The sequence below is a fragment of the Thalassophryne amazonica genome, chromosome 14, assembly GCF_902500255.1.
Source record: "Thalassophryne amazonica chromosome 14, fThaAma1.1, whole genome shotgun sequence".
Taxonomy (NCBI): domain Eukaryota; kingdom Metazoa; phylum Chordata; class Actinopteri; order Batrachoidiformes; family Batrachoididae; genus Thalassophryne; species Thalassophryne amazonica.
The window spans coordinates 58,155,005-58,178,705 of NC_047116.1; the positions used below are offsets into that span (position 1 = coordinate 58,155,005).

At 39.6% G+C, this 23,701-nt stretch overlaps 1 protein-coding gene across 1 annotated transcript in view; it reads left to right on the forward strand.

Annotated features, from left to right (window-relative positions):
- Nucleotides 1-23,701, forward strand: part of epb41l5 (erythrocyte membrane protein band 4.1 like 5) — a 119,666-nt gene that overhangs the window by 31,907 nt on the left and 64,058 nt on the right. Inside the window, 9 exon segments of the mRNA XM_034186242.1 lie at nucleotides 3,077-3,181; nucleotides 6,437-6,479; nucleotides 6,750-6,828; nucleotides 7,003-7,047; nucleotides 9,426-9,478; nucleotides 13,471-13,591; nucleotides 18,030-18,117; nucleotides 20,310-20,398; nucleotides 20,532-20,601. Of these exon segments, the coding sequence (XP_034042133.1) occupies nucleotides 3,077-3,181; nucleotides 6,437-6,479; nucleotides 6,750-6,828; nucleotides 7,003-7,047; nucleotides 9,426-9,478; nucleotides 13,471-13,591; nucleotides 18,030-18,117; nucleotides 20,310-20,398; nucleotides 20,532-20,601 (693 nt within the window).

A 23,701-nucleotide genomic window follows, 5' to 3' on the forward strand; every position in this document is an offset into this window, starting at 1 on the left:
CCTGCCTCCCTGAGCTGCCCAGGAGCTGTCTTTGGTGAGCGCATATGAGAAACTAATGCCTGTGGTCCCTCACTTACACATATTTTGAAAGCACACACAGTTATATTAAGCACTCAGGTTTGTCCCAGGTTTCTTTTGGAAGAGGTTCGTACTTAATTTGTAAAATGTTCTTTAAAAATTAAAACAATAAATGTGGATGCTTTTAGAACAAAATGCACTGAAGCTCTGAACTGAAGAACATCATTAGAGCTTGTGGTAGCACGCCAGGCAAGATGTCGAGGAACCACAGATATGTAATACAGTGGAACCTCGGCATTAGAACAGCTCTGTTTAAGAACATATTTTTTTGAATGAAAAATGCATCACTTTTCGAACACAGTCTTGGTTCACAAACACCTCCGCCGCAGTAGGTGGTGGTAATGCACCTTGTTGGGTTGCAATCCGCCAAGAAACTCTAAAGAAGAAACAACAACGCCTGTCTTCGGATGTTTATTAAATCATATTTTTGGGAACTGTTCTCCTAAACGGTTTACTTTGTTGTGGACATTAAAAGTTGTGAGCCACTTATTTTTTCCAGTAATCCTACATTAAGTGGAGCAAAAATGTGCAGCTACCGATGGCTAAAAGTGGTCATGCTGTTGGCGTACAAGATTAAATCCGTCCAGAGTTATTATAATTACTGTACAGTGTTTTGAATAAGATACTATGCATATTATTTGTATTTTGTCTGTCTTTTATGCATCAAATGCTGTTAAAAAGGTAGAGTGTTCTTTTTGGGGTCAGGAATGGATTTGTCCATTTGACATTGTTTCTTATGGGAAAATTGGTTTTGGTTTAAGAACAACTCTTAAGAACAACATTTAGGAACCAATTAAATTCCAAAACCGACGTCCCACTGTACTTGCTAACATGGCGTAGCACGGAGTATCCTTTTGTGACTTACTATACTTTTCTTTTGTCTTAGAGTTTCAGTGCAGATTGGGGGGGATTGTGTATGTACTCTTCCATGTTCCTTTGATTGGGGGAAGGCAGAGTTCAGTCAGTAGCATACCTCACAATTGAACTCATAATGCTGGGAACTTATTTGGAAGAACCCTCAATTTTTACTGCTTTTGATGAACTGAACATTACAATCACAAAAATGAGCTGAAAATGTCTCACAAGAGACAATGCTGAATTGCATTGTCTCAGTTTGTAGCATTGTAGGGCTGTAAAATGATAAAGCTGAAATGTCTTTGTATGGAATCGATTCAAAGCTATAGAATTAAGACAAAATGTAACAGTTACTGCAGGGTTCATCTGGGAAAAACTAAAAAGGCAGCATAAGAAAGTGTTTTCAAAAACACACAATGAAGTTGTTAATCTGAGGAATTACCTTGGGTCTGGAGGGGAGCAGGACACTGATATACAAAATTATGTTGGACTGATAATTTGCTCAAGGGCAGGGAACAGAGAATAACATGATGTACCTTAAGCAGCTGCCCTGTTTCACTCAGCTGAGTGTCTGGGACACATCAAGAATCACTACGGCGGTAACCCTGGTGCTGAACCTCCTGGCTCTCTGTGTGTGTGCATGTGTGAGAAAGAGAGAGGGAGAGTGCATGAAAAACACAGGCTGAGACTGGTACATGTCATCAAAAGCAGCAACACCCATTTAACTTGAATAACTCCTGTTTTGTAATTTTTCTCTTTTGGGAAATTCTTGTCTTTATTACCTGAGGCCAAAATATGGCCATCGGGTATTGCAAAGGCCTTGCTTGCGTCTGTCCGTCTGTCTGTGTTCAGCATAAGTCCAGTCCTGTTATTGCCAAGGTCTTCAAATTCACAGGGAACATTCTTGGGACACAGACCTTGGACAGTTTCAAAGATGGCTAACCTTGACCTATTTTAAGAGTTCAAAAGTTCACATTGTTTCCTATTTCTATGCTCATACAGCTGAGTATTTTAGCATTGCTCTATAAATTTTATTTTTTCAATGCATTGCATTTATTTATTTTTAATTGCCATTTGAATGTTTGGTGTTTTTGTGCTGCACTTACATGCTATTTGAAAGTGATGTATAATAAAAATTACTAAAAATGATGAAACGCAGATCAAAACATGGTGGTTGTGTACGTCAATCAAAATGAATTTCTGTTTTTGTGTTGCAACTGAAATTGAAATTAGATGATTTCTGTTGATGATAATTTTATTATTTCTTAAACCAGTTTGTCTTGTTGTGCATGCTGCTTCAGTCTCAAATAAGCAATATTCCTATTAGCAAGCCATTTGGTGTATGAACAGAATTACTTTTGTGCCTGCTGCAAGCACGTAATCAGAATGTTGTGTTTAATGGATGTATCACATGATATGGACATTGTAAGTGTAACTCCTCTGAGACAAGATGGTCGATTTCCAGAAACATCACGTAGTGGTAGCACACTGTGGCTCTGTGTATGAAGGAAAATACTTCCAGGCCAGTGTCATCAAGGAGAAGTAATTAGTATTTTTTTTTTTTTTTTATAAATCATATGTCATACACGTATAAACAGACTTGTAGACATCTCTTCAACACTGAACGTGACCAGTTTTTAACTCTGATATTTCATCTACTACTATATATCTCAAGCGGGGGTGGTTATTTTGTGAGCTTGTTCACAGATCTGTAATTGGCATGGAAGTGAAGAAAAAAATCTAATGCTTCAAGTCTAATATTAATTCAGTAAAAGCAAATGTGTTCTTTTGTTGCCTTTTTCCATTGTATTGCCTCATCTTTTCCCCCTGCGTCAATATGGTGTCTGTGTGGGAGCGAGAAACAGCAGGATTAAGTAGTTTTAAATTTCATTGTCTTGCTCAAGAACACTTTAACTTTCAGCAGCAATTGAGGGCTGAACCCCATAACCCTTTGCTTAATGGACAACTAGTTATAGTGTCTGAGCTTTAGTTTTGTGCTTTTGAGGTGGGGGAGAGGAAAAAGTCTGAAACACATCAGTACAAGGTGGTTTCTTCTTGACTGTTTGTTAATGTTGCATTTTAAGAGCTGATGGTGTTCCACTCAGATACAAACATTATTCCTGTGCTCTTCTCTCACCTTCAGAAAAAAGCCAAAGGTGAGGAGTTGTTTGAGCAGATCATGTACCATCTGGATATTATAGAGAAAGACTATTTTGGACTGCGGTTCATGGACTCTGCACAAGTGCTGGTAAGAATGGATATCCATCGCCTTTTACAAATGTTATGTATTTTTCTTGTTTTAGGTTTTATCCCCCACATTGGGGTTATATTGTGGTGATGTCTGTCTGTCTGTCCGCCCATCTGAAAAAGGGTATATACGTGTTCTGATATCAACTCCTCTCATGTTTTAAAAAAAAAATTACTCATAACCATCCCAAAGACATATCGTTCTCTTTGGCTGCTTTCAGTGATGCCGGTATTTGGTTAGACTCTTTCTCTCCGATTGTTCTGTCTGAGTTATTTTCATTAGTTACTTCCTCCAAACCATCAACATGTCTATTAGACCCCATTCCTACCAGGCTGCTCAAGGAAGCCCTACCGTTATTTAATGCTTCGATCTTAAATATGATCAATCTATCTTTATTAGTTGGCTATGTACCACAGGCTTTTAAGGTGGCAGTAATTAAACCATTACTTAAAAAGCCATCACTTGACCCAGCTATCTTAGCTAATTATAAGCCAATCTCCAACCTTCCTTTTCTCTCAAAAATTCTTGAAAGGGTAGTTGTAAAACAGCTAACTGATCATCTGCAGAGGAATGGTCTATTTGAAGAGTTTCAGTCAGGTTTTAGAATTCATCATAGTACAGAAACAGTATTAGTGAAGGTTACAAATGATCTTCTTATGGCCTCAGACAGTGGACTCATCTCTGTGCTTGTTCTGTTAGACCTCAGTGCTGCTTTTGATACTGTTGACCATAAAATTTTATTACAGAGATTAGAGCATGCCATAGGTATTAAAGGCAGTGCGCTGCGGTGGTTTGAATCATATTTATCTAATAGATTACAGTTTGTTCATGTAAATGGGGAATCTTCTTCACAGACTAAGGTTAATTATGGAGTTCCACAAGGTTCTGTGCTAGGACCAATTTTATTCACTTTATACATGCTTCCCTTAGGCAGTATTATTAGACGGCATTGCTTACATTTTCATTGTTACGCAGATGATACCCAGCTTTATCTATCCATGAAGCCAGAGGACACACACCAATTAGCTAAACTGCAGGATTGTCTTACAGACATAAAGACATGGATGACCTCTAATTTCCTGCTTTTAAACTCAGATAAAACTGAAGTTATTGTACTTGGCCCCACAAATCTTAGAAACATGGTGTCTAACCAGATCCTTACTCTGGATGGCATTACCCTGACCTCTAGTAATACTGTGAGAAATCTTGGAGTCATTTTTGATCAGGATATGTCATTCAGTGTGCATATTAAACAAATATGTAAGACTGCTTTTTTGCATTTGCGCAATATCTCCAAAATTAGAAAGGTCTGTCTCAGAGTGATGCTGAAAAACTAATTCATGCATTTATTTTCTCTAGGCTGCACTATTGTAATTCATTATTATCAGGTTGTCCTAAAAGTTCCCTGAAAAGCCTTCAGTTAATTCAAAATGCTGCAGCTAGAGTACTGACAGGGACTAGAAGGAGAGAGCATATCTCACCCATATTGGCCTCTCTTCATTGGCTTCCTATTAATTCTAGAATAGAATTTAAAATTCTTCTTCTTACTTATAAGGTTTTGAATAATCAGGTCCCGTCTTATCTTAGGGACCTCATAGTACCATATCACCCCAATAAAGCGCTTCGCTCTCAGACTGCAGGCTTACTTGTAGTTCCTAGGGTTTGTAAGAGTAGAATGGGAGGCAGAGCCTTCAGCTTTCAGGCTCCTCTCCTGTGGAATCAACTCCCAATTCAGATCAGGGAGACAGACACCCTCTCTACTTTTAAGATTAGGCTTAAAACTTTCCTTTTTGCTAAAGCTTATAGTTAGGGCTGGATCAGGTGACCCTAAACCATCTCTTAGTTATGCTGCTATAAACTTAGACTGCTGGGGGGTTCCCATGATGCACTGAGTGTTTCTTTCTCTTTTTGCTCTGTATGCACCACTCTGCATTTAATCATTAGTGATTGATCTCTGCTCCCCTCCACAGCATGTCTTTTTCCTGGTTCTCTCCCTCAGCCCCAACCAGTCCCAGCAGAAGACTGCCCCTCCCTGAGCCTGGTTCTGCTGGAGGTTTCTTCCTGTTAAAAGGGAGTTTTTCCTTCCCACTGTCGCCAAGTGCTTGCTCACAGGGGGTCGTTTTGACCGTTGGGGTTTTTCCGTAATTATTGTATGGCCTGGCCTTACAATATAAAGCGCCTTGGGGCAACTGTTTGTTGTGATTTGGCGCTATATAAATAAAATTGATTCGATTTGATTTTAAGGAGGAATTTTGGGAAACTGTACAATTCCTTGAAATGTTATCAGAACGTGACAACCACTTGTACAAAAGTAGCATTTGCCAGTGGGAGATAATGTGCTCTCAGAGCATTTGTTTGTTATTCTGTAGGCCACATTTCGTTGGGTCTTATTACTTTTGTATAATTTTTAGCTTTCAGATAACAACTGAACTTATTGTCAAATGCCAATATTGAAACATAAGCCACTGCCCATATTTATTGAAAACAGCATGATGTGATTGACAGTATTTGCTGCTCATTGAAAAGGATTAATTTGGAATGTTTCATTCTTGCTTTCATTTAAGATGAAGTCACTATTTAAGCAGCGAAGAGAATAGTTGGGGCAGTGGCTTTGCCTGTGAGTGAATGGACTAAGAGGATCGGTTATGGTACTGTTGTCAGCTCCAGGAATCAGGCTGTGATCCAAGACAAACGGCTTTAAGCTATTGGTCTTCCAGCAAACCTGTTTCTTTACACTGGTTCTCTGAAAAGGCCACGGAGGGAGAGGAAAGACGCAGCAGAACAGAAGGGTTGAGAAAAGAGCAAAAAGGGTGGGAGATGGCGCTACAGTTAAGATAAAGTGTGAGTGAGAGAGACGGATGGCTAGAGTAAGGAATGTGGGGGAGAGGACTCAGAATGCTCTAATGGAGGACTTGTGTTTTCTCACACACATGCTCACGCTGCTCTTTCACATTGTTCATGCCTCGTAAAGTCTGAACTCTCTACCAGGAATTACAGCACAGAAGAAAATATTGAACTGTTTGTTGCTTCTTCTTTTTTGTTTTACGTTTTCCTGCAAGTTTTTATTCAGTTAGTTAGTAACACACATAACTGAACTGTAGATAGAGCAGATGTTAGATGTTGAGTGCCATATCAGATGTAAACTAAAGTATTGTTTGTTTTGCTTTACTTACTGCTATAACAGCATTGTTAAATCTACTGTTGCTTTTTGTTACATACACACATTAAAGGGTGTCACTTACTTTATTTTTTCAGCATTGGCTTGATGTGACAAAAAGTATCAAAAAACAAGTCAAAAGTAAGTATGTTGAGATCCTGCTTTTTGATTTATTTCCAATTTCCCCAAACCCTTGAAGTCAAAGCATCCTCTGTTTCTCTCTGTGCACACTGTAGTTTTAGACAAGATACAGTTTTGGAAAGGTATTCATAATAAAAGTTTGTTTGGAAGATTGAATTTTGTGTATTTTCTTTCGCATGCCTCTCCTACTTTTTCAGTACAGTTGCTCTAATTTTTGTTGAGTAGTAACATTATCACGTGGCTGTTTCTCTTATTTATATTTTTGTTTAGTTGGACCACCGTACTGCCTTCACATGAGAGTCAAATTCTACTCGTCAGAGCCAAACAATTTGCATGAAGAGCTCACTCGGTAGGTTAATTGACATGCACACACTTGACTTTGTCTTGGATTTTAAACCCCACATCATTGCAGCTTTGAAAGTCATTATTATTATTATTATTGTTGTTGTTTATTGCAGGCATATTTCAGCAAACTGTGAACTTTTTTTGGCACCATTTTTAACTTTTTTCTTCTTTCTTTCAGATACCTTTTTGTATTACAGTTGAAGCAAGACATCCTCAGTGGCAAGTAAGCAATTATCACAATTTTCAGCCATCTTTAATGTGCACCAGCCAGCTATTATGTTGTGTATCTGACATACATTTCGCACTAAAAAAATTGTTAAATCAGTGCACTACAAGCCTATGCAAACATGAGCAAATAGAGCTGTTGTGCACAGGTGTAGCATTTTCACTTTTCCTGTTTCATGAACGAGAAAGTATAATTTGTAAAATGACACCTGAATAGAGATTAAATGCGCTTCATAATAAGTGCTTTAACATCATAGTGGTGGAAGCTGCAATAACACTACAGCAAGAGCTTCATTGTGAAAGAAAAATGCTGTTGCAGCACTCTGCTTAAAATTGGGGAGGCTAACTGTGATACTTTCCTTAAAACACACTTAAACTTTATCAACACTTTTTTCTGTAAGAAATTTAGAGATATTACATCATATTGCAAGTTTTATGATGTGTAACAAAGCACAATTAAAAGCAAAAGAGTAAGATAACATAATCCTTTAATAGTCCCATGACGGGGAAATTTACAATGTTACAGCAGCACAGGGGCAGTCACAGAACAACAGTGCAACTATGCAAAAATCAGGTAAAAGAAAAATAATGACCAAAATACAGAAGTCAGGTTCTGTGACAAACAACAATATATACAGTACAACATATTACGCTATATACAAACAGAAAGAAGGTTTTGTAATATTGCAAATGAGTGTTCAAGTGATGTTGCACACAAGTGTGTGTTATTGCACAGAATGTGTAGTATTTTTGTAAATGGTTGAAAAATTGTTACTATAATGATATTAATGATTTGAGTGATCTGTTGCTGGCTGTGGAGTCTGACAGCAGCAGGAAGGAAGGACCTGTAGTGTTGCTCCTTCGTGCTCTTTGGGTGGAGCAGCCCGTCACTGAAGGAGCTTTTCAGTGCAGTCAGGATGTCACGCATGTGGAGGGAGGTATTCTCCAGCAGGGATGACAGCTTAGCCATCATCCTCCTGTCTCCCACCTCCTGCACTGAGTCCAGGGGCCTTCCCAGGACAGAGCTGGGCTTCCTAATCACTTTGTCAAGTCTCCTCCTCTCAGCACTTGTGGTACTGCTGCTCTAGCAGACCACTCTGTAAAAAATTGCTGATGCCACTACAGAATCAAAGAAGTTCCTCAGGAGCATCCCCTGCACTTCAAAGGACCTGAGTCGCCTCAGCAGGTAGAGTCTGCTCTGGCCTTTCTTATAAAGTGCAGTAGTGTTGTTCTAGCAGTCCGGATTATCGTTTAGGTGAACACCCATGTACTTAAGAGTCCACTATCTCAGTATCCATTCCCTGGATCTTCACCGGTGTTGCGGGAGAGCTCTTTTGTCTGTAGAAGTCCACCACCAACTCTTTGGTTTTCCCCGCATTGATGTGTAGGCGGTTCCACTGATACAGTCCACAAAGTCCTGTGTCACCCCTCTGTACTCTGTCAGCCACATCGGTAGCTAAAAGCAATAAAGGCAGACTCTGAAGCACTTTGTGACTGCTGTCCTTGGAAAGTACTCAGGCTGCATGATATGACAGAAAAGTCATTTTGCATTTATTGTGGGAAATATTGTTTTTGCAATCCTTGACTTGCAAATGTTAAACTGCTTTTTGAGACATTTATCTATATTACAATATCCAAGTGGCCTCTGCGTGCGTGTGTATAGCTTCAAAACGGGAAGTTGATGAGAGAAATATTTCTGGAGAGATGAGCAAATTTAGCTAACCAGTAAACAATGGACATTATGCTTCAATCCACCATGGGAGCTCATGGTTTTAAGGTTTTAAATGTTATTGTGGCTCATGTTATGTTAAACAGTGTTGTTAGTGTTGCTGATTTGTTTTTGTAGTTAAATTGGTTTAGTCAGTTTAGTTAAGTGTTATGTTGCTCTTACTATGAGTGAAAATAATATTTTTGGAGAAGCTACGCATATTAGCTAATGACACTGAACAGTGTCAGGGTCACTGTGTGCCTGTTGGGTAGTCATGGGGTGCTTTGTGAGGTGTTTTTGTGTGGCCTGTGTGGTGTTTGTGCGTCTTCTGCAATTGGTGACTCTCTTGTGGAAATCAGGTGCAGCTTCATACTTCATGGCAACCACTGAGATCATGGCGGTTTGTGAGAGAATATGGAGAGGATCTTGTTAAGGTCTTGGTGGCAGCTGACTGCCTCTTTGGGCGTTCAATGTGATTTCATGATCGCCTATGGACCGCTGGACAGACCCGTCCCTCTGTAAAGGGGGTTTAAATAGACTATTACTAGCATTGAGAAGTGTGCATTATTTTGCTGATAATCTACCAATGGGAAGTGATGGTCTCGTCTGTGAGGGTCATGGGGAAGTCTGTCTGCCTTTTCACTGATTCTCCCTGTGTTTTTATTCAGGCTAGAATGTCCCTTTGAGACAACAGTGGAGCTAGCTGCCTTCTCTCTACAAGGTAAGTTCTGTTTATTTTCTCCACATTTGGTTATAGCTTTTCAGATTATCCCTGTAAGAACACTACTTTCATTAGGGTTTAAAACTGTTGATGCATTTTATATAGCCCCCCTCCCCCCTCTGATTTTCAGGTAAATGTGATTTATAAAATGGTGAGGTTTTCTCAGGCTTACTGTGTATTCTCCATCAAGATGAAACAGGCGGTTTGATCTGAAGTCAGCTTTGCTTCATTATTTTCACAACAAAGTTCTCTGAAGACTATATTTAGCTTTCATCACTGTTGATTATTTCTCATTTGTATTTGATAATAGATTTCCCCTCACACTCTGAGTTTTTGGAAATGATTTTTTACAGGACGCAGACAGCTTGGGCGTGTGTGTGTGTGTGTGTGTGTGTGTGTGTGTGTGTGTGTGTGTGTGTGTGTGTGTGTGTGCACAGTCAACATTATACAGGGTTTGATTTAACACAGTCTCTCAGTTGACAGGAAAATGCAACAAATATTAAGGACTTAATTACTGTCATTAGGAATCTACTTATTAAGAAATCTGCTTCGTATAGCAAGCCAGGTATTTCTATCTGGAATGCCCAAGTCTCCATATATTTATATGGTTTCCAGTTAAGTGTGCATCCAATATGGCCTGTAAAGTGCAGTGTGCAGAAAGTTTCTTTTTTTTTTTTTAAGCAAATCTAGAAGTGTCAATGTATTATGTGAAGAATTTAGGCATGTATAACAAACATGCACCAACACGCCACAGTGCTAATCTTAAAGTTGTGTTACAGAGCTTGATAGCATATCAGAGGATTACAGAACACAAGCGCATACATTAAATACCAAGACATTGCAGCAGCTATTATAAAATGTAGAAGTGGAAATAGTATTAGTAAAAATAAGCTGTTTATACAGTGCAGGAAATGTAAATGTGTTGGATTCAGTTGTAAATTGCATTTGAACATTAAAATCATTGATTTGAATTTATTAGACACTCATGTATAACAGAAATTCACTCATATACAAACAACCAAACTCATAACAGAAAAGTCAAAGGCAAAAAGAAATATGAGAAAATAAACAAAATACATGGTGCCTATAGGTGAAGACAGAACCAATGCTTATCAACGCCTACACCCCTGTATAAAGTCAAATCAAACCAAGCATATATGCCTGATCACAGACGTTTATATCCAAACACAGTCTGAACAACAACAGCACATAGCTACAGATAAAAGAAGTTAAATATTTCTCCAGACAGCACCCAAAACAAACTAAAAAAAAAAAACAAAGGTTCCAGTATAACAGCATCTCCATATAACACAACTCAACCACTTTCATCTAATACATATCTAAAAAATACCATTTCTTTGTGTAAATATTTGAACCGGTTGATATCTGGACATCGCTTAAGTTTCTCTGGTAAATTATTCCCTTTTTGGGGGGGGGGGCCACAAATTGAGACACAGAAGCACCTCCTAGTCATCCTAGCGCCAGCAATTTTAAAATAATAGGAACCCCTTAAATTATACATTCCTTCTCTCTGCGTAAAATATTCTGGAATTCTGAAAGGTAATTGTTTATTTTTCGCTTTATGCATCAACTGAACAGTCTTAAATGAAATCATATCATAAAGTTTTAATATCTTTGATTTAATAAACAATAGATTGGTATGATCCAGAAACCCTGAATTGTTAATTATTCTTAATGCTCTTCTTTGAAGGATGAATGATGATTGTAATGTACTTTTATAGTTATTACCCCAAACGTCAGCACAGGAAGTCAAGTAAGGGGCAGTCAATGCACAATACATATTTAATACTGCAATACTTTTAGAAACTTTCTTTTGGATATGTTGAATATGCGCTTTCCAGTTCATTCTATCGTCAAGAATCACACCTAACAACTTAGTCTCCTTGACACAACCTGTATTTACCCCAAGTATATTTAACTGTATTTGTACATCCTGTTCATAATTTCCAAATAACGTCTTTTTAGTCTTAGACCAATTTAATGACACTTTGTTCATGTCATACCAACTCTTCAACTTTATCATTTCAGTTCTCAAATCAAACAATAATTGCTGCAAATTCTCTCCAGAACAAAACAGGTTTGTGTCATCACAAAGACAACTGCTTTAAACACATTATGAACTTTAATATATAAAATAAATAATTTTGGAGTTCATCAAATGACAAGGGAAAACCAATGTTTTATTTTGATGTTTTAGGGACTCCAAATTTCCAAACGCTGATATTGGCAATGGTTTTCCAGCTGCCAAAACTTCCCACAGTATTTCTAAAATAGCAGTAATATTGTACTTATTCATGGCAGTTTTGTCATCTAGTACGTAACACCAGGTGCAATTGCTCAGTCACCAATGATTGAACACCAGAAAGTGCAGGGCTTTCAAAATAAACATGTTATGGATTATTGGCTATAAAGCTGTTTATTTGCAAAGCAATATGACGTGTAGGTCTTCAGTTAAACAGACTTGGAGCCACTAGGAATGTCTGAAATGGGATTGCGCGTGTGTGTGTGTGTGTGTGTGTGTGTGTGTGTGTGTGTGTGTGTGTGTGTGTGTGTGTGTGTGTGTGTGTGTGTGTGTGTGTGTGTGTATATACACACACACATACAGTCTGATGGGTAAATGCCAGCTCATTAGTGCACCATCCTTTTCAAGGGCCCCCCTAATCCAACACTTGTTCTTTCCCTCAGTTTCACATCCTCCCTTTTTCACTTTCTTCTTTTTCATATTTGTGGTGTTGTTGGATTTCTTACGTCCCTTCTGTAATACCCAAAGGCTTTGTTCACAGCTGGACTAGATGGTGAAGATCTCCAAGCAAACTACACAAACACTTGAGATCAGAATGGCATTGAGATCGAAATTTTATTTTCCTCCGTTATAGTGTTTGAGATAAGAACTGTACATGTTTTCAAAAAAATATTCCTGTTTATACGTCCTAACATTTCTTTGCCAGTGTGCCCTTCTTTGAGTCTTCTTTCACATTTCTGGTCATTAAACTCTGCCACCTTTTGAAGCGACTGAAAGAGAATCACATTGTTTGTCCTCCTTGCCCCAGTATGTGGACAAATTCTTTGTGGTGTTCCCTGGAGGAATTTTGTTTATTCATTAACTGCTGCCACAATTCTTTGTAGTTTTTTTCTGGTTCCAGTGTTGTTGAGCTAGGCTTTAATTAAGGGTGTAATGATGCATTGTGACTCGTGATAGTTATATCATCAAGACCTTACTGAATTGTTTTTGTAAAAATAAAAAAGCGAGGCTGGAAAAAATAGTATTGTGATACCATGAAACTGCAACAACTGTATGGAAGAAATATTGGCTTCTGACAGAACAATAATAAACTATTTATAAAATGTATGAATAGGAAACAGATGACATCAAGTATTACAGTTTATTCTGAGATGGTACTACGCTGTGTCCCACAGGATGTACTTAAAAATTGTGGTTGAGAATATTTGTATCTATCATGTTAAAACATTCACCGCATTACTTTCTACAGAGGCAGCACAGTGTCTCAGTGGTTAGCACTCTTGCTTCATAGAAGGAAGGTCTGGGGTTTGATTCCACCCAGTGATGTAATTATGTATTGAATCGTGATAGGTGTGTCATGGAGCTAATGTATCGTAACACCGCTAGCTTTAAAGGTGCTTTATTGTCATTTTGAGCATGATGAATCATACACCAAATTAACAGTGAAGGTGCACATTCCATCATACTTGTAACATTTAGGGTGCAGGAACTGTGTTGTTGAACTCGAGTAGTTTGGGGTTGCACTTGATGGTGGATTTGTATTGAGCTAAATAGGTTTGCCATAACTTTGATGTTTGACCTGGACACTAATCTAAAACATCACTAAATTAATGATGGTAGCAATATATGAAGTATTTACATTTTGTAATACTGGGTGTGATTGAATGTTGGGTAACTTTGACAGTGTACGCTGAGAACTAAGGATGATTTTTGTGGGTCTCTTTTTCAGCTGAGCTAGGTGATTGTGAGCCAATTGAGCATAACCTAGACCTGGTGTCAGAATTTCGTTTCATCCCCAACCAGACAGAGGATGTAGAGCTGGCTATCTACAACATGTGGAAGGAGTGCAGGTAAGGCCTCATAATAATGTATAGTACTCTACAGATGGGCCTTCTGCCTCTGTAAATGCAACTTAAAGTGTTCAGAAGCATTTATAATAAGGGAATTGCACATCTCTATCTGTGCCATGCATTGGGGGATTGATTGGCTACCACCGCGACCAACCAACATGGGGAAGATGGCAGATTTCAGTACAAACATTAATGATCTGTGAAGTTTAGATAATTTTAAAAGATGGAAAGTTGATGAATTGAACCTTTTTTTTTTTATAAGCGGCGAGCTGAGATCTCCATGTTCATGGGAAAGATAAGGACAAACCTATTATGTTAGCACGGTAACTGCAAATTAGCCCTGTGTTTTAATCGGTGAAGAAGAGGTGAAACAAATCAGACAAGATTATGAGTACTTGTTACTCCCGACCTCCTGAAACTAACGATTGATGGATTGCCAAAAATACTGGTGTAAATGTATGCGGACATGGCTCAATATTTGATGGGAAATGATGAGAGAGTACTCTCAAAGAGGCTTGACAAGGAAGGTTAAGTCTTGTTCAGTGTTGCGTTCATGTCATTAAACTGACTGATAACTAGAATTGGCATTTTATTCCATTTCTTAACCATTCTAGGTTTTTCTTCTCCGTAGGAAAGTTGTGTAAATGGTAAATGGACAGCATTTATACAGCGCTTTTCCATCTGCATCAGACGCTCAAAGCGCTTTACCAATAATGCCTCACATTCACCCCGATGTCATCGTGCTGCCATACAAGGCTCACTGCACACCGGGAGCAATAGGGGATTAAAGACCTTGCCCAAGGGCCCTTAGTGATTTTCCAGTCAGGCTGGGATTTGAACCTAGGATCTTCTGGTCTCAAGCCCAACGCGTTAACCACTAGACCATCACCTCCCCCAACAAACAATTGTTCGCATGTGCATTCCTGAGCTTTGTGCTCACAATTTTGAATATCATACCGGCTTTTACATCACCTTTCAAGTGTATAGTAACGTCTGCACAGTCAACAATAGTGCAGTATGCACCTGACATGTTTACTCTTCACCTGAACTTAAGGTTTAAATGCACTTAATACAGCACGGCTCCCATAACACACATAATCAGGCTACCTAGATTTGGTTACCAAGCGGGAGCGAAGCTCACAGTTCCCACATGCGCGGTACTAATGCGCATTTCAAAAAGACTCAAATATATGCAGTTAATCTATTCTTTTTTCAGTTTTCTTTTAGAAACATAAAATGAACTTTTCACTGTGTAATTCCCCGTTTATACCAAACTGAGACTTGCAAGAACATCACATTTTATCAACTCTCACAACTCTTGGCTGGTTTCCGTTGTGATCTGTTATTTGCGTTTACGCTAAGCTTGCATTGCGACTGAATTGTGCGATTGAAAAATATGTTAATGTCCACAATCATTGATGCAACCCTATGCAGGGTCAATTGAGCGTCTATTACAACCCACGGGATTGAGAGTGAGTTGAGATGTTTGAGAGTTTATCAAGACTGATTACACTGGTCGACACGATTTTTCTTGCATGGAGTTTTTCAGTGGATTTTGGGTAATTTGGGGGTGTTGAATCCAAATCTTAGTTTTTGACAATCACATCACATTTTTGAGATATGAAAATACATTTCTCATATCAAGCATTGAAGCAAAAGCTGCAGTCTCGCACAGCTCTACAGCACCAGAAACAATATTATGGCTCTTGTTGACATTTTCCGAACCTGGTTTAAAAACTATGCTTTTGTAGCTGCTTTTGTGCATGATTAGTGGCAGCAAACTTGTGAGTGAATGAGCAATTTTTGAGTAATTCATCAATACAGAACATGCAGATTGCAAAAAACATGATGTGATTGAGGAAATCTGAGCTCAGATTGAGCATCCCAAAATGACGCTAAATCAGTTCACAAAGTCCATGCAAGAAAAAAAAAATTGTTGACCAGTGTTATGAGACCCATGTATCTGTTAACTGGTCACACATGTGTGAGTGTTTTAAACAGTTCAGAACACTTGCACACCTGACTGATGGGGAGTGATGGTGACCAAGAGGGATCATTTTTCCGACCATAGAGACCCCATTGTGACCAGCCTCCAACCCCAGTGGGAGTTATGAGAGTGATGGCGAGCACAGGCAATTTTTCGATCACAACTCGGTCGTGAACTCAGTGTAAATGGGGTGTAATTGTGTTCTTTGCCAATATGGATCCAAATTGACTGTGGTAGGGGTGTGGAACATGCCTTTATAAAATCATACACTATGTATTGAGATACATAGGCAATGGTACGATTCAAGAATGATTTGATTCATTGTGATGCAGTGCAAGTTATTGCAAAACTTGGTTTAATGTAGACATTTCCCCGGAATAAAACAGAATGAGCCAAAAGTGGCATTCCGTAACTTCACTTTGCATATTTCATTCAGTGCCACAGACCTCCTTCACGGTTTGACAACTGTGCGCAGCACGTTGGTGCTGCCTCTGCTTAGTTGATTAAGGATAAAATTCCACCCTCCCTGTGTGGTACTTCTATTGTTATTGAGCCTGCTCCCAGCATTTGGTCTTCATTTAGGGCTGTGACACTTGCTGATATTTCAGCATTGGTGAGCAAGATGAAACCTTCCTCTTGCTCATTGGACATCCTTCCCTACAGGCTCTTTATTAAAGTATTTGAGGTAATTGGTCCGTGCATTACTAGAATGGTAAATCTTTGTCCACCGGTGTGTTTCCCAGTGCTTTTAAGCATGCCATAGTGTTGCCTCTACTGAAAAAACCAGGTTTAAATCAAATGGAGCTAAGTAGTTTTAGACCTGTTTCTAAGCTCCCATTCCTGTCCAAGATCCTCGAGATGGTGGTTTCAGACCAACTGACACTCTTCCTGGATCAGAATAACATTCATGACAGCTTTCAGTCCGGTTTTCGTAGACAACACTCTACGGAAACGGCTCTTTTGAAACTGTCCAGCGACATTATGATGTCTGCTGATGCTGGGAAGTCCACCGTGTTGGTTCTTTTGGATTTGTCCTCTGCCTTTGATACTGTTGACCACCAGGTCCTGCTGAATAGACTGAGGGATCATGTCGGACTGTCGGGGTCAGTTCTTCGGTGGTTTTTTTTCATATCTGTCTGGGCGCAGCTTTAGCGTTTTTGCTAACCAGATAAGGTCAGCGTCTGCGGACATGTTATGTGGAGTCCCTCAGGGTTCTGTATTGGGCCCCATTTTGTTTTTATTGTATTTGATCCCTTTAGGTAGGATCATTCAAAGATCTACTGATGTCTCTTACCAGTTATTTGCGAATGACATCCACCTTTACTGCTCCTTTAAGCCATCTGAGATTAAGAGGCTTGATTCCCTCCTCCATTGTTTGGCGGAAATTAAACAATGGCTAACGAATAACTTTCTTCAGCTTAACGCAGACAAAACAGAGACATTGGTTATTGCCCCTGATGCCCATCTTCCAGGTATTCAGCAGTACTTGGGAGACCTGGGCCAGTCTGCTAAATCATGTCTTCGAAACCTGGGTGTCATTTTTGACAAAGACATGTCGTTGGTACAGCATTGTAAAGAGCTGACGAGGAATTGCTTCTTTCAATTAAGAAATATCTCTAAGCTCAGGAAAATGGTGTCTCGAAATGATTTAGAGCTTATTATTCATGCTTTTATGTCAACACGTTTAGACTATTGTAACAGTTTGTTTTCATGTCTAAACAAGAAGGAGTTGCGTCGACTGCAGTTGGTACAGAACTCTGCAGCAAGAATTCTGACACAAGCTAACAGAAAGACTCATATTTCCCCAATTTTAAAGGAGCTTCATTGGCTGCCAGTGTCCTTCAGGATCAATTTTAAAATTTTGGTTTTAACTTTTAGAGCTCTACATGGCCAGGCGCCTCCCTATATCTGTGACCTCATCCAGCCTTATGCCCCTGCCAGGGCTTTGAGGTCTGTGGACCAAAATCTGTTGATGGTTCCTCGCACCCATTTTGCAACCAGAGGAGAGCGATCCTTCCAGGCTGTTGCTCCCAGGCTTTAGAATGGTCTCCCGCTCTCTCTGCGCTCACTGGACTCTGTCGATACTTTTAAAAGCCAACTTAAGACTTTCTTTTTTACTCAAGCGTTTGCTTAGCTTTTAGGCTGCTCTATGATCCTATGTTATGTTTTATGTTTTTATGTCTCGGCCATTGTCTGATGTTTTATGTGGTGTACTCTGCTTTTATGTTGTGAAGCACCTTGTGGCTCTTGTCTGTGAAAGGTGCTATATAAATAAAATTTACTTACTTACTTACCTACCTTTGGTTCACCACTGGATTGAGCACTACATAAAATACCACAGTATAAAAGAAGCCCAGAAGGATGTACTTGTTTTTATTGTAGCATAACTATCCTGTTTATTACTATAATTTTTTTGTTTGCTTTTTCTTTTTACCTTTTCCTCTTTTCTAGAGGTCAAACACCAGCCCAAGCTGAAATTAACTACCTGAATAAAGCTAAGTGGCTAGAAATGTACGGTGTGGACATGCACATGGTGAAGGTAACATACACAGGCTTCTGTCGTCTTATTTCCTCAATATATTATTGGTTAATGTTCCATCTTGACAGTGGGATAATGTGTCACGCAGGTGAACTTGGGGCAAGTACAACTCGGCTCAAAGGTTGGCACTAGATGTGAAGGGGTTTGATTTATATCCACTTTGTTAGTAATGTGTGTGTTGTGGGCAGAACATAAATACAACCTGTCACCTGCCAGTGCTTTTTAAGGCAGAAATGCGTCATGTGAGTGACGCAACACCATTCAGCTGTGGAATCAGCTGGCAAGAAGCGTAACGCTTCAAGTTGCTATGGCATTTAGAGTAATGTGTGAATATTGTGTTCTTTAACATCTTGTCTGCCCAGTGTGTGTGAAGTGTGTTCACTGACCACTGTGAATACATTGTGCATGTAGGTACAGCTTTGTCAGCCTTTCACCTCACATGTAAATTGTTGAATGAATGGAAGTACCAAGACCTGTTGCTTACAGTACTTATTTTATTTTTTTGAAGTTCAGTCTCTTTAATTGGATATTTACAGCCATTTATCTGCCATGCGCAGTGACAGATGATTGATTGAGCTTTTTATGTTAAGGTTAGAGTGTTATTTGTGGTTGTGACGCTGTGTTGATATTGAAGTCATGAAGTATTATAACTACTCCACATTTTCATTTCAAACATGTTTAAAGTCTGGACCCTCTGTAAAGGCCCTGTCACACCTTAACACTTTATCCAGCGTATCCCGACCGTATTAAAAATGCTGATGTACGCTGGCGTACATCTGATAACTTTATAGGTAAGTTTTGTGTAAGTTAAAGCATGCTGATATGTCATAATACAACAAGCACCTCGGAAAATTTTGGGTGTGCGTAAAATTTCCAACACGTCAGCGTATGACTCATACATCCCACACATGCAGGACATAAGTTGTAGGTAAGTTATGCAGTTGTTGACACACGTTTCTTGTAATTTAAAGCTGCAGTCCTCATTGGAACAGACTGTTTCAAATATGATACCATCAGACAGAGTAAATATATAGTCTTACCTGTTCATTTCAGTGGGATTCATCATCACAGTCTGACGAAAACATATCTACATAAAGTTTTCTGATTTTCAAAAACGATGTCTGAAAATACTTTAATTCCTTGTCGTGGCTGAAGAAAAGTCCTTCTGTGACACTGGCACTTTGCTCCACAGTTGCTTCTCCAGATCATGGTTTCTGCGCAGGATGTCATCCATCAGGTTGTTGAGTTGCATCGCCTGGTGTGGCTGGGCTGATGCAGGACCGGCACCGACTGCCACAGGTGTAATCCATTGGTTGGGTGTTTGTGGTAGTGGGTGCTGGCTCCAGTCTCTGCTATCAGCAAACCTCTCTCTTTGTGCCACAAGTTGACAAGAGTCACAGTGCCTCCGCGTATGGCAGCATTTTTAATACGGTCAACATGCACAGGCTAAATCTTCAAAGTGTGACAGGGTCTTAAAAACTACCCCACTGTTCTTTCAACCGCTCTCCTTGTGAGTAGGAAAGAAAGCAGCATAAAATCACATAGCTGACGAATATAGGCAGATAAATTCATTCGCATTCTCACACACACCTACAGTCAATTTATAGTTTCCAGTTCACCTAATCTACATGTGTTTGGAGGTGAGAGGTAGGCAGAGCACCTGAAGGAAACCCACACAAATTTAGGAAATATTGGAAGAGAACATAAACTATCAGCAAAAATATTTACAACGTTGTTTAAATTGCTGTCCCCCGTCAAATAACACAGCGCTCAATACATTTCACCTGATAGTTCAGATTTCATTCAAAAGTGTATTTACACAATTGTGTCAAGTGTATGACTTAAAAATGCTGTTTGTAAACAATGAGCTTTGCATCATTGATGCTCTGATTGAACAAACACACCCATGGACAAAAACAATTTGTGCATTTCAGCTTGCATGTGACACAATGTGGACATTGGTGGGAGGGGGGTGGGTTATTAGTTATAATTGTGTGCTCCTTTGCAGCAAATGGAAAATGGGGCCCATTGTCTGTGAAGAATGTGTGTTATCATTGCTGAGTATTTGAAAGGAAGATACTCAATGTTTGAAAAACAGAAAATTGAAGACGTGATGACAATAATAATTTTTAGTGTCTTTATCTGCCTTATTTGTTCTGTTTTTGTGCCCACAACATATTTCAACCTTGCAGGCGAGAGATGGTAATGAATACAGTCTGGGTTTAACGCCGACTGGAGTTCTGGTGTTTGAAGGACAAACAAAGATTGGACTCTTCTTCTGGTACATTTGACTGTTTTAGAGAATTGAATTTCTAGAGATACTAATTTTATTGGTTGTATCAATATTATTAGTGTTATTATGTTCTGCTGAAACACTCGGTGTGTGTGTATTGATGTACGTTGTGTTATTATAGGCCCAAAATTACTCGTCTGGACTTCAAAAGAAGCAAACTGACTCTTGTGGTAGTGGAGGATGATGAACAGGTAGGTGAGCACACACACGTTTGTCTCTATAGTTGCAGGGATTAAAGTTCTGCATCACTGCGATGGATTTCTGTTAATTGGGGCTGCCAAATGACCATATATGAGGTCAGTGCACATCTGATGAGAATTTAAAAAAAAAAAAAGGGGGGGGGGTGTCTTATGGGGCAGCACCGTGGCTTAGTGGTTGGCACTGTTGCCTCACAGCGAGAAGGTCATGGGATCAATTCGCGCCTGTCGCCTTTCTGTGTGGAGTTTGCATGTTCTCCCCGTGTTTGTGTAGGTTTCCTCCCACATCCAAAGACATGCGGGTTAGGTGGATTGGAATCTTTAAATTGTCCGTGGGTGTGACTGTGTTTGTCTGTTTGTGGCCCTGTGACAGACTGGTGTCCTGTCCTGGGTGTGCCCCGCCTCATGCTCTGTGACTGCTGGGATAGGCTCCAGCCCCCCGCAACCCTTATTTGGACTAGGCGGTTGAAGGTGTATGTGTGTGTGGGTGTGGGAGTGTCTTATTAGACCGTTGATTATGAAATGCAGCTTCAGCGATCAGCTGCTTCTGTTTGCTGTTGTTGAGAGTGGTGTTATGCCCTGGGTTTGTAAGCTTTAACTGATACTTTACATTATGGATTAAACTGAATTTTTATCAGAGCACTTCCAAAAGATCACGATCCCCGTGTGTCGTGTCCGGCCATGGAGAAGCTGCATCATCTAATGGAAGTAAGTTTTAATGCACGCACAGTCTGGCTGTGTACGGATGCTAGACTTGTCCTATTTGATCACGTAGGAGTCGTATGAACCAGATTTATTGTATTTTTCTTTTTATTTATTTATTTTTCTGAGGGCCGCAGTGGAATTAAGTGTAATGCTGCCAGGCCTTCAATGACTCCCTCTGTGCAGCGGCAGCAGGCTACACTGCAATCCGGATTTATTATTTTTGTTTTCATTGTCTGTGAGGACATCAATGAAAGTTGAGAGACACAGCTCCTCAAATTAATCAGACATGTAAATTTTCTGGGGAAATGTAAATTTCCGCTTTTTGAAATTTCCCCCCCCAAAAGCATCAGATTTTTTACCTCTGTCATGCGGATCTGTGGATTGCTCTACGGCTCCACCATGAATGACTGCCTTCGCTGTCTTCATCAGCCAGCACAGCCTGTGTAAATAACACATTGTTCTGACCTCTAACGTGCCAAAATGATACATTACCATTTAAATACTCGACATTTTTCCACAATGTGAACTGCGGATTAATTGAAAGATTACATAATTGTGATTTTGTGTCACTGTGACCTAATTTAAAGTCGGCCAAAAAATGAGTCTGTTCGGAAGAAATGGTGCAGCTCCACTCATACAGACTGTAAAAAAAAAAAAAAATAAATAATAATTCTGAGTATGTGCTGATACTCTGATCAGGGAGGGTGAATGCATTAATCAAGAAAGGTTTTTAAATTATTCTTGTTAACCTCTCACCAGACCATGTGGACATCCTCAGTCTCTTTTTTTCCCCCATTTTAAGAGTTAAGATTATAAATTCAGATCAGTTTTGTACTTATTTATATTATTCATGGTTTTGACAAAGGCATTTTTTTAGTCACTGGCCTTGTTCATGTTCAGTTCTTTGTAAAAAATTTACAAACAACAAACCCTGGTCCAGTCCTAAACTCAAACAGGTGAGGCTGGAGAAGGAGGAGGCTTTCAAGAGTGGGAACAAGGTCAGGTTTAAAGAGTCGAAAGTACAGGTTTGGGAAGGCGGTTATGGAAGCTAAAACTGCATTTACACATAACGACGACAAGTCACGAATGCCACGAAGTAGACATTCTTGGTTGCTAATCATGAATGTGATGATTCGGGCCAGAGGCATCAGGTGTCCTCAGGCACTGCTGCAACCTGTTACCACGTGTTACGATTTTGCTTGAAAATGATCAGCAACCATTACGCACGGTTAAGAATAATGTTCCGCATTGTTGCCTGCTGTTGCGCATCGTTAAGTTCTGTCACATTGTGAATGAGGTGAATTGTCTCCACACACACACACACACCCATATTCATCCAACCGTCAGTTGCTGAACAGTTCAGATCGCTCCAGTTTGCTCCTCAAAATCCACACCAGAAGAACTTTGTGACTGCATACTTAGTTGGGCTCTGTGCCATGGAGTGGCGCAGAAAGGAGGAGGAGACTGAGTTAGCCAGATGTATGGCTTCACGTGGCTCTCGTCTCGCTCATTTTAGCCGACTTGGCTTTACTGTCCTTCTTCAGCATACTGCAGCAATGAAACTGAATGCAGTGCAGCAGCGTTTAATTGTGCACACGTCAGAGAACAACACTGTCACGCACTATTAAGGATCACCACTAATCAAGATGGATCAACACGCTCAGTTGCGACCTCCACAACATGAGGTGAAATGAGGGTGATGTGTGACATTTGTGGAAGATTTTTTTTTTTTTTGACAGCTAAAAACATGCTCCATGAAAATCTTGAATATCACGTACCAACACACATTATTAAGAAACCTATTCAGATGCGTTAAGTCACATTAAGAATGTCAGGAATGTGCCAAGAATGACGCAAACATGACATTCATAATGTGTCTTACCTGTGTGTAAATGCACTATAAACGGCTGTACTCTGAGGAACTCCAACATCAGTTCTCAGCCAACGACTCCACTTTTTGTCTGGAAAGCACTCAAGGTGCCCTGACACTTGTATGACACTTGCAACCATTTGTAAAATGTGCGCGGCTTTGTGCGAGTGCGCTAAGAAAATTTTGAAATGTTCAAAATCTCCATCACGCATTAATTATGTGAACATTGCGCAAACAATTAAAAAACACTGTGTGAATGCGAGTGATTGCGTCAGTGTACCGTACCACAGCGCAGCTCATCTGAACGATTAACGAGATCTTAAATCAATCATAAACATACTTTTGCAGCTGCTCATAAGAAGGAATAAACATGCAGCTGTTTTAACAAGCCATTTCAATATAATCATTGCGAATAATTACATTTTAGATGGCTCCAGATACATTCTCCACCTCATGCAGTGCACGAGAGAGAGCAAAAACTGCAACTGAAATGGTCCTCTGTGATTCCGGAAGCGATTA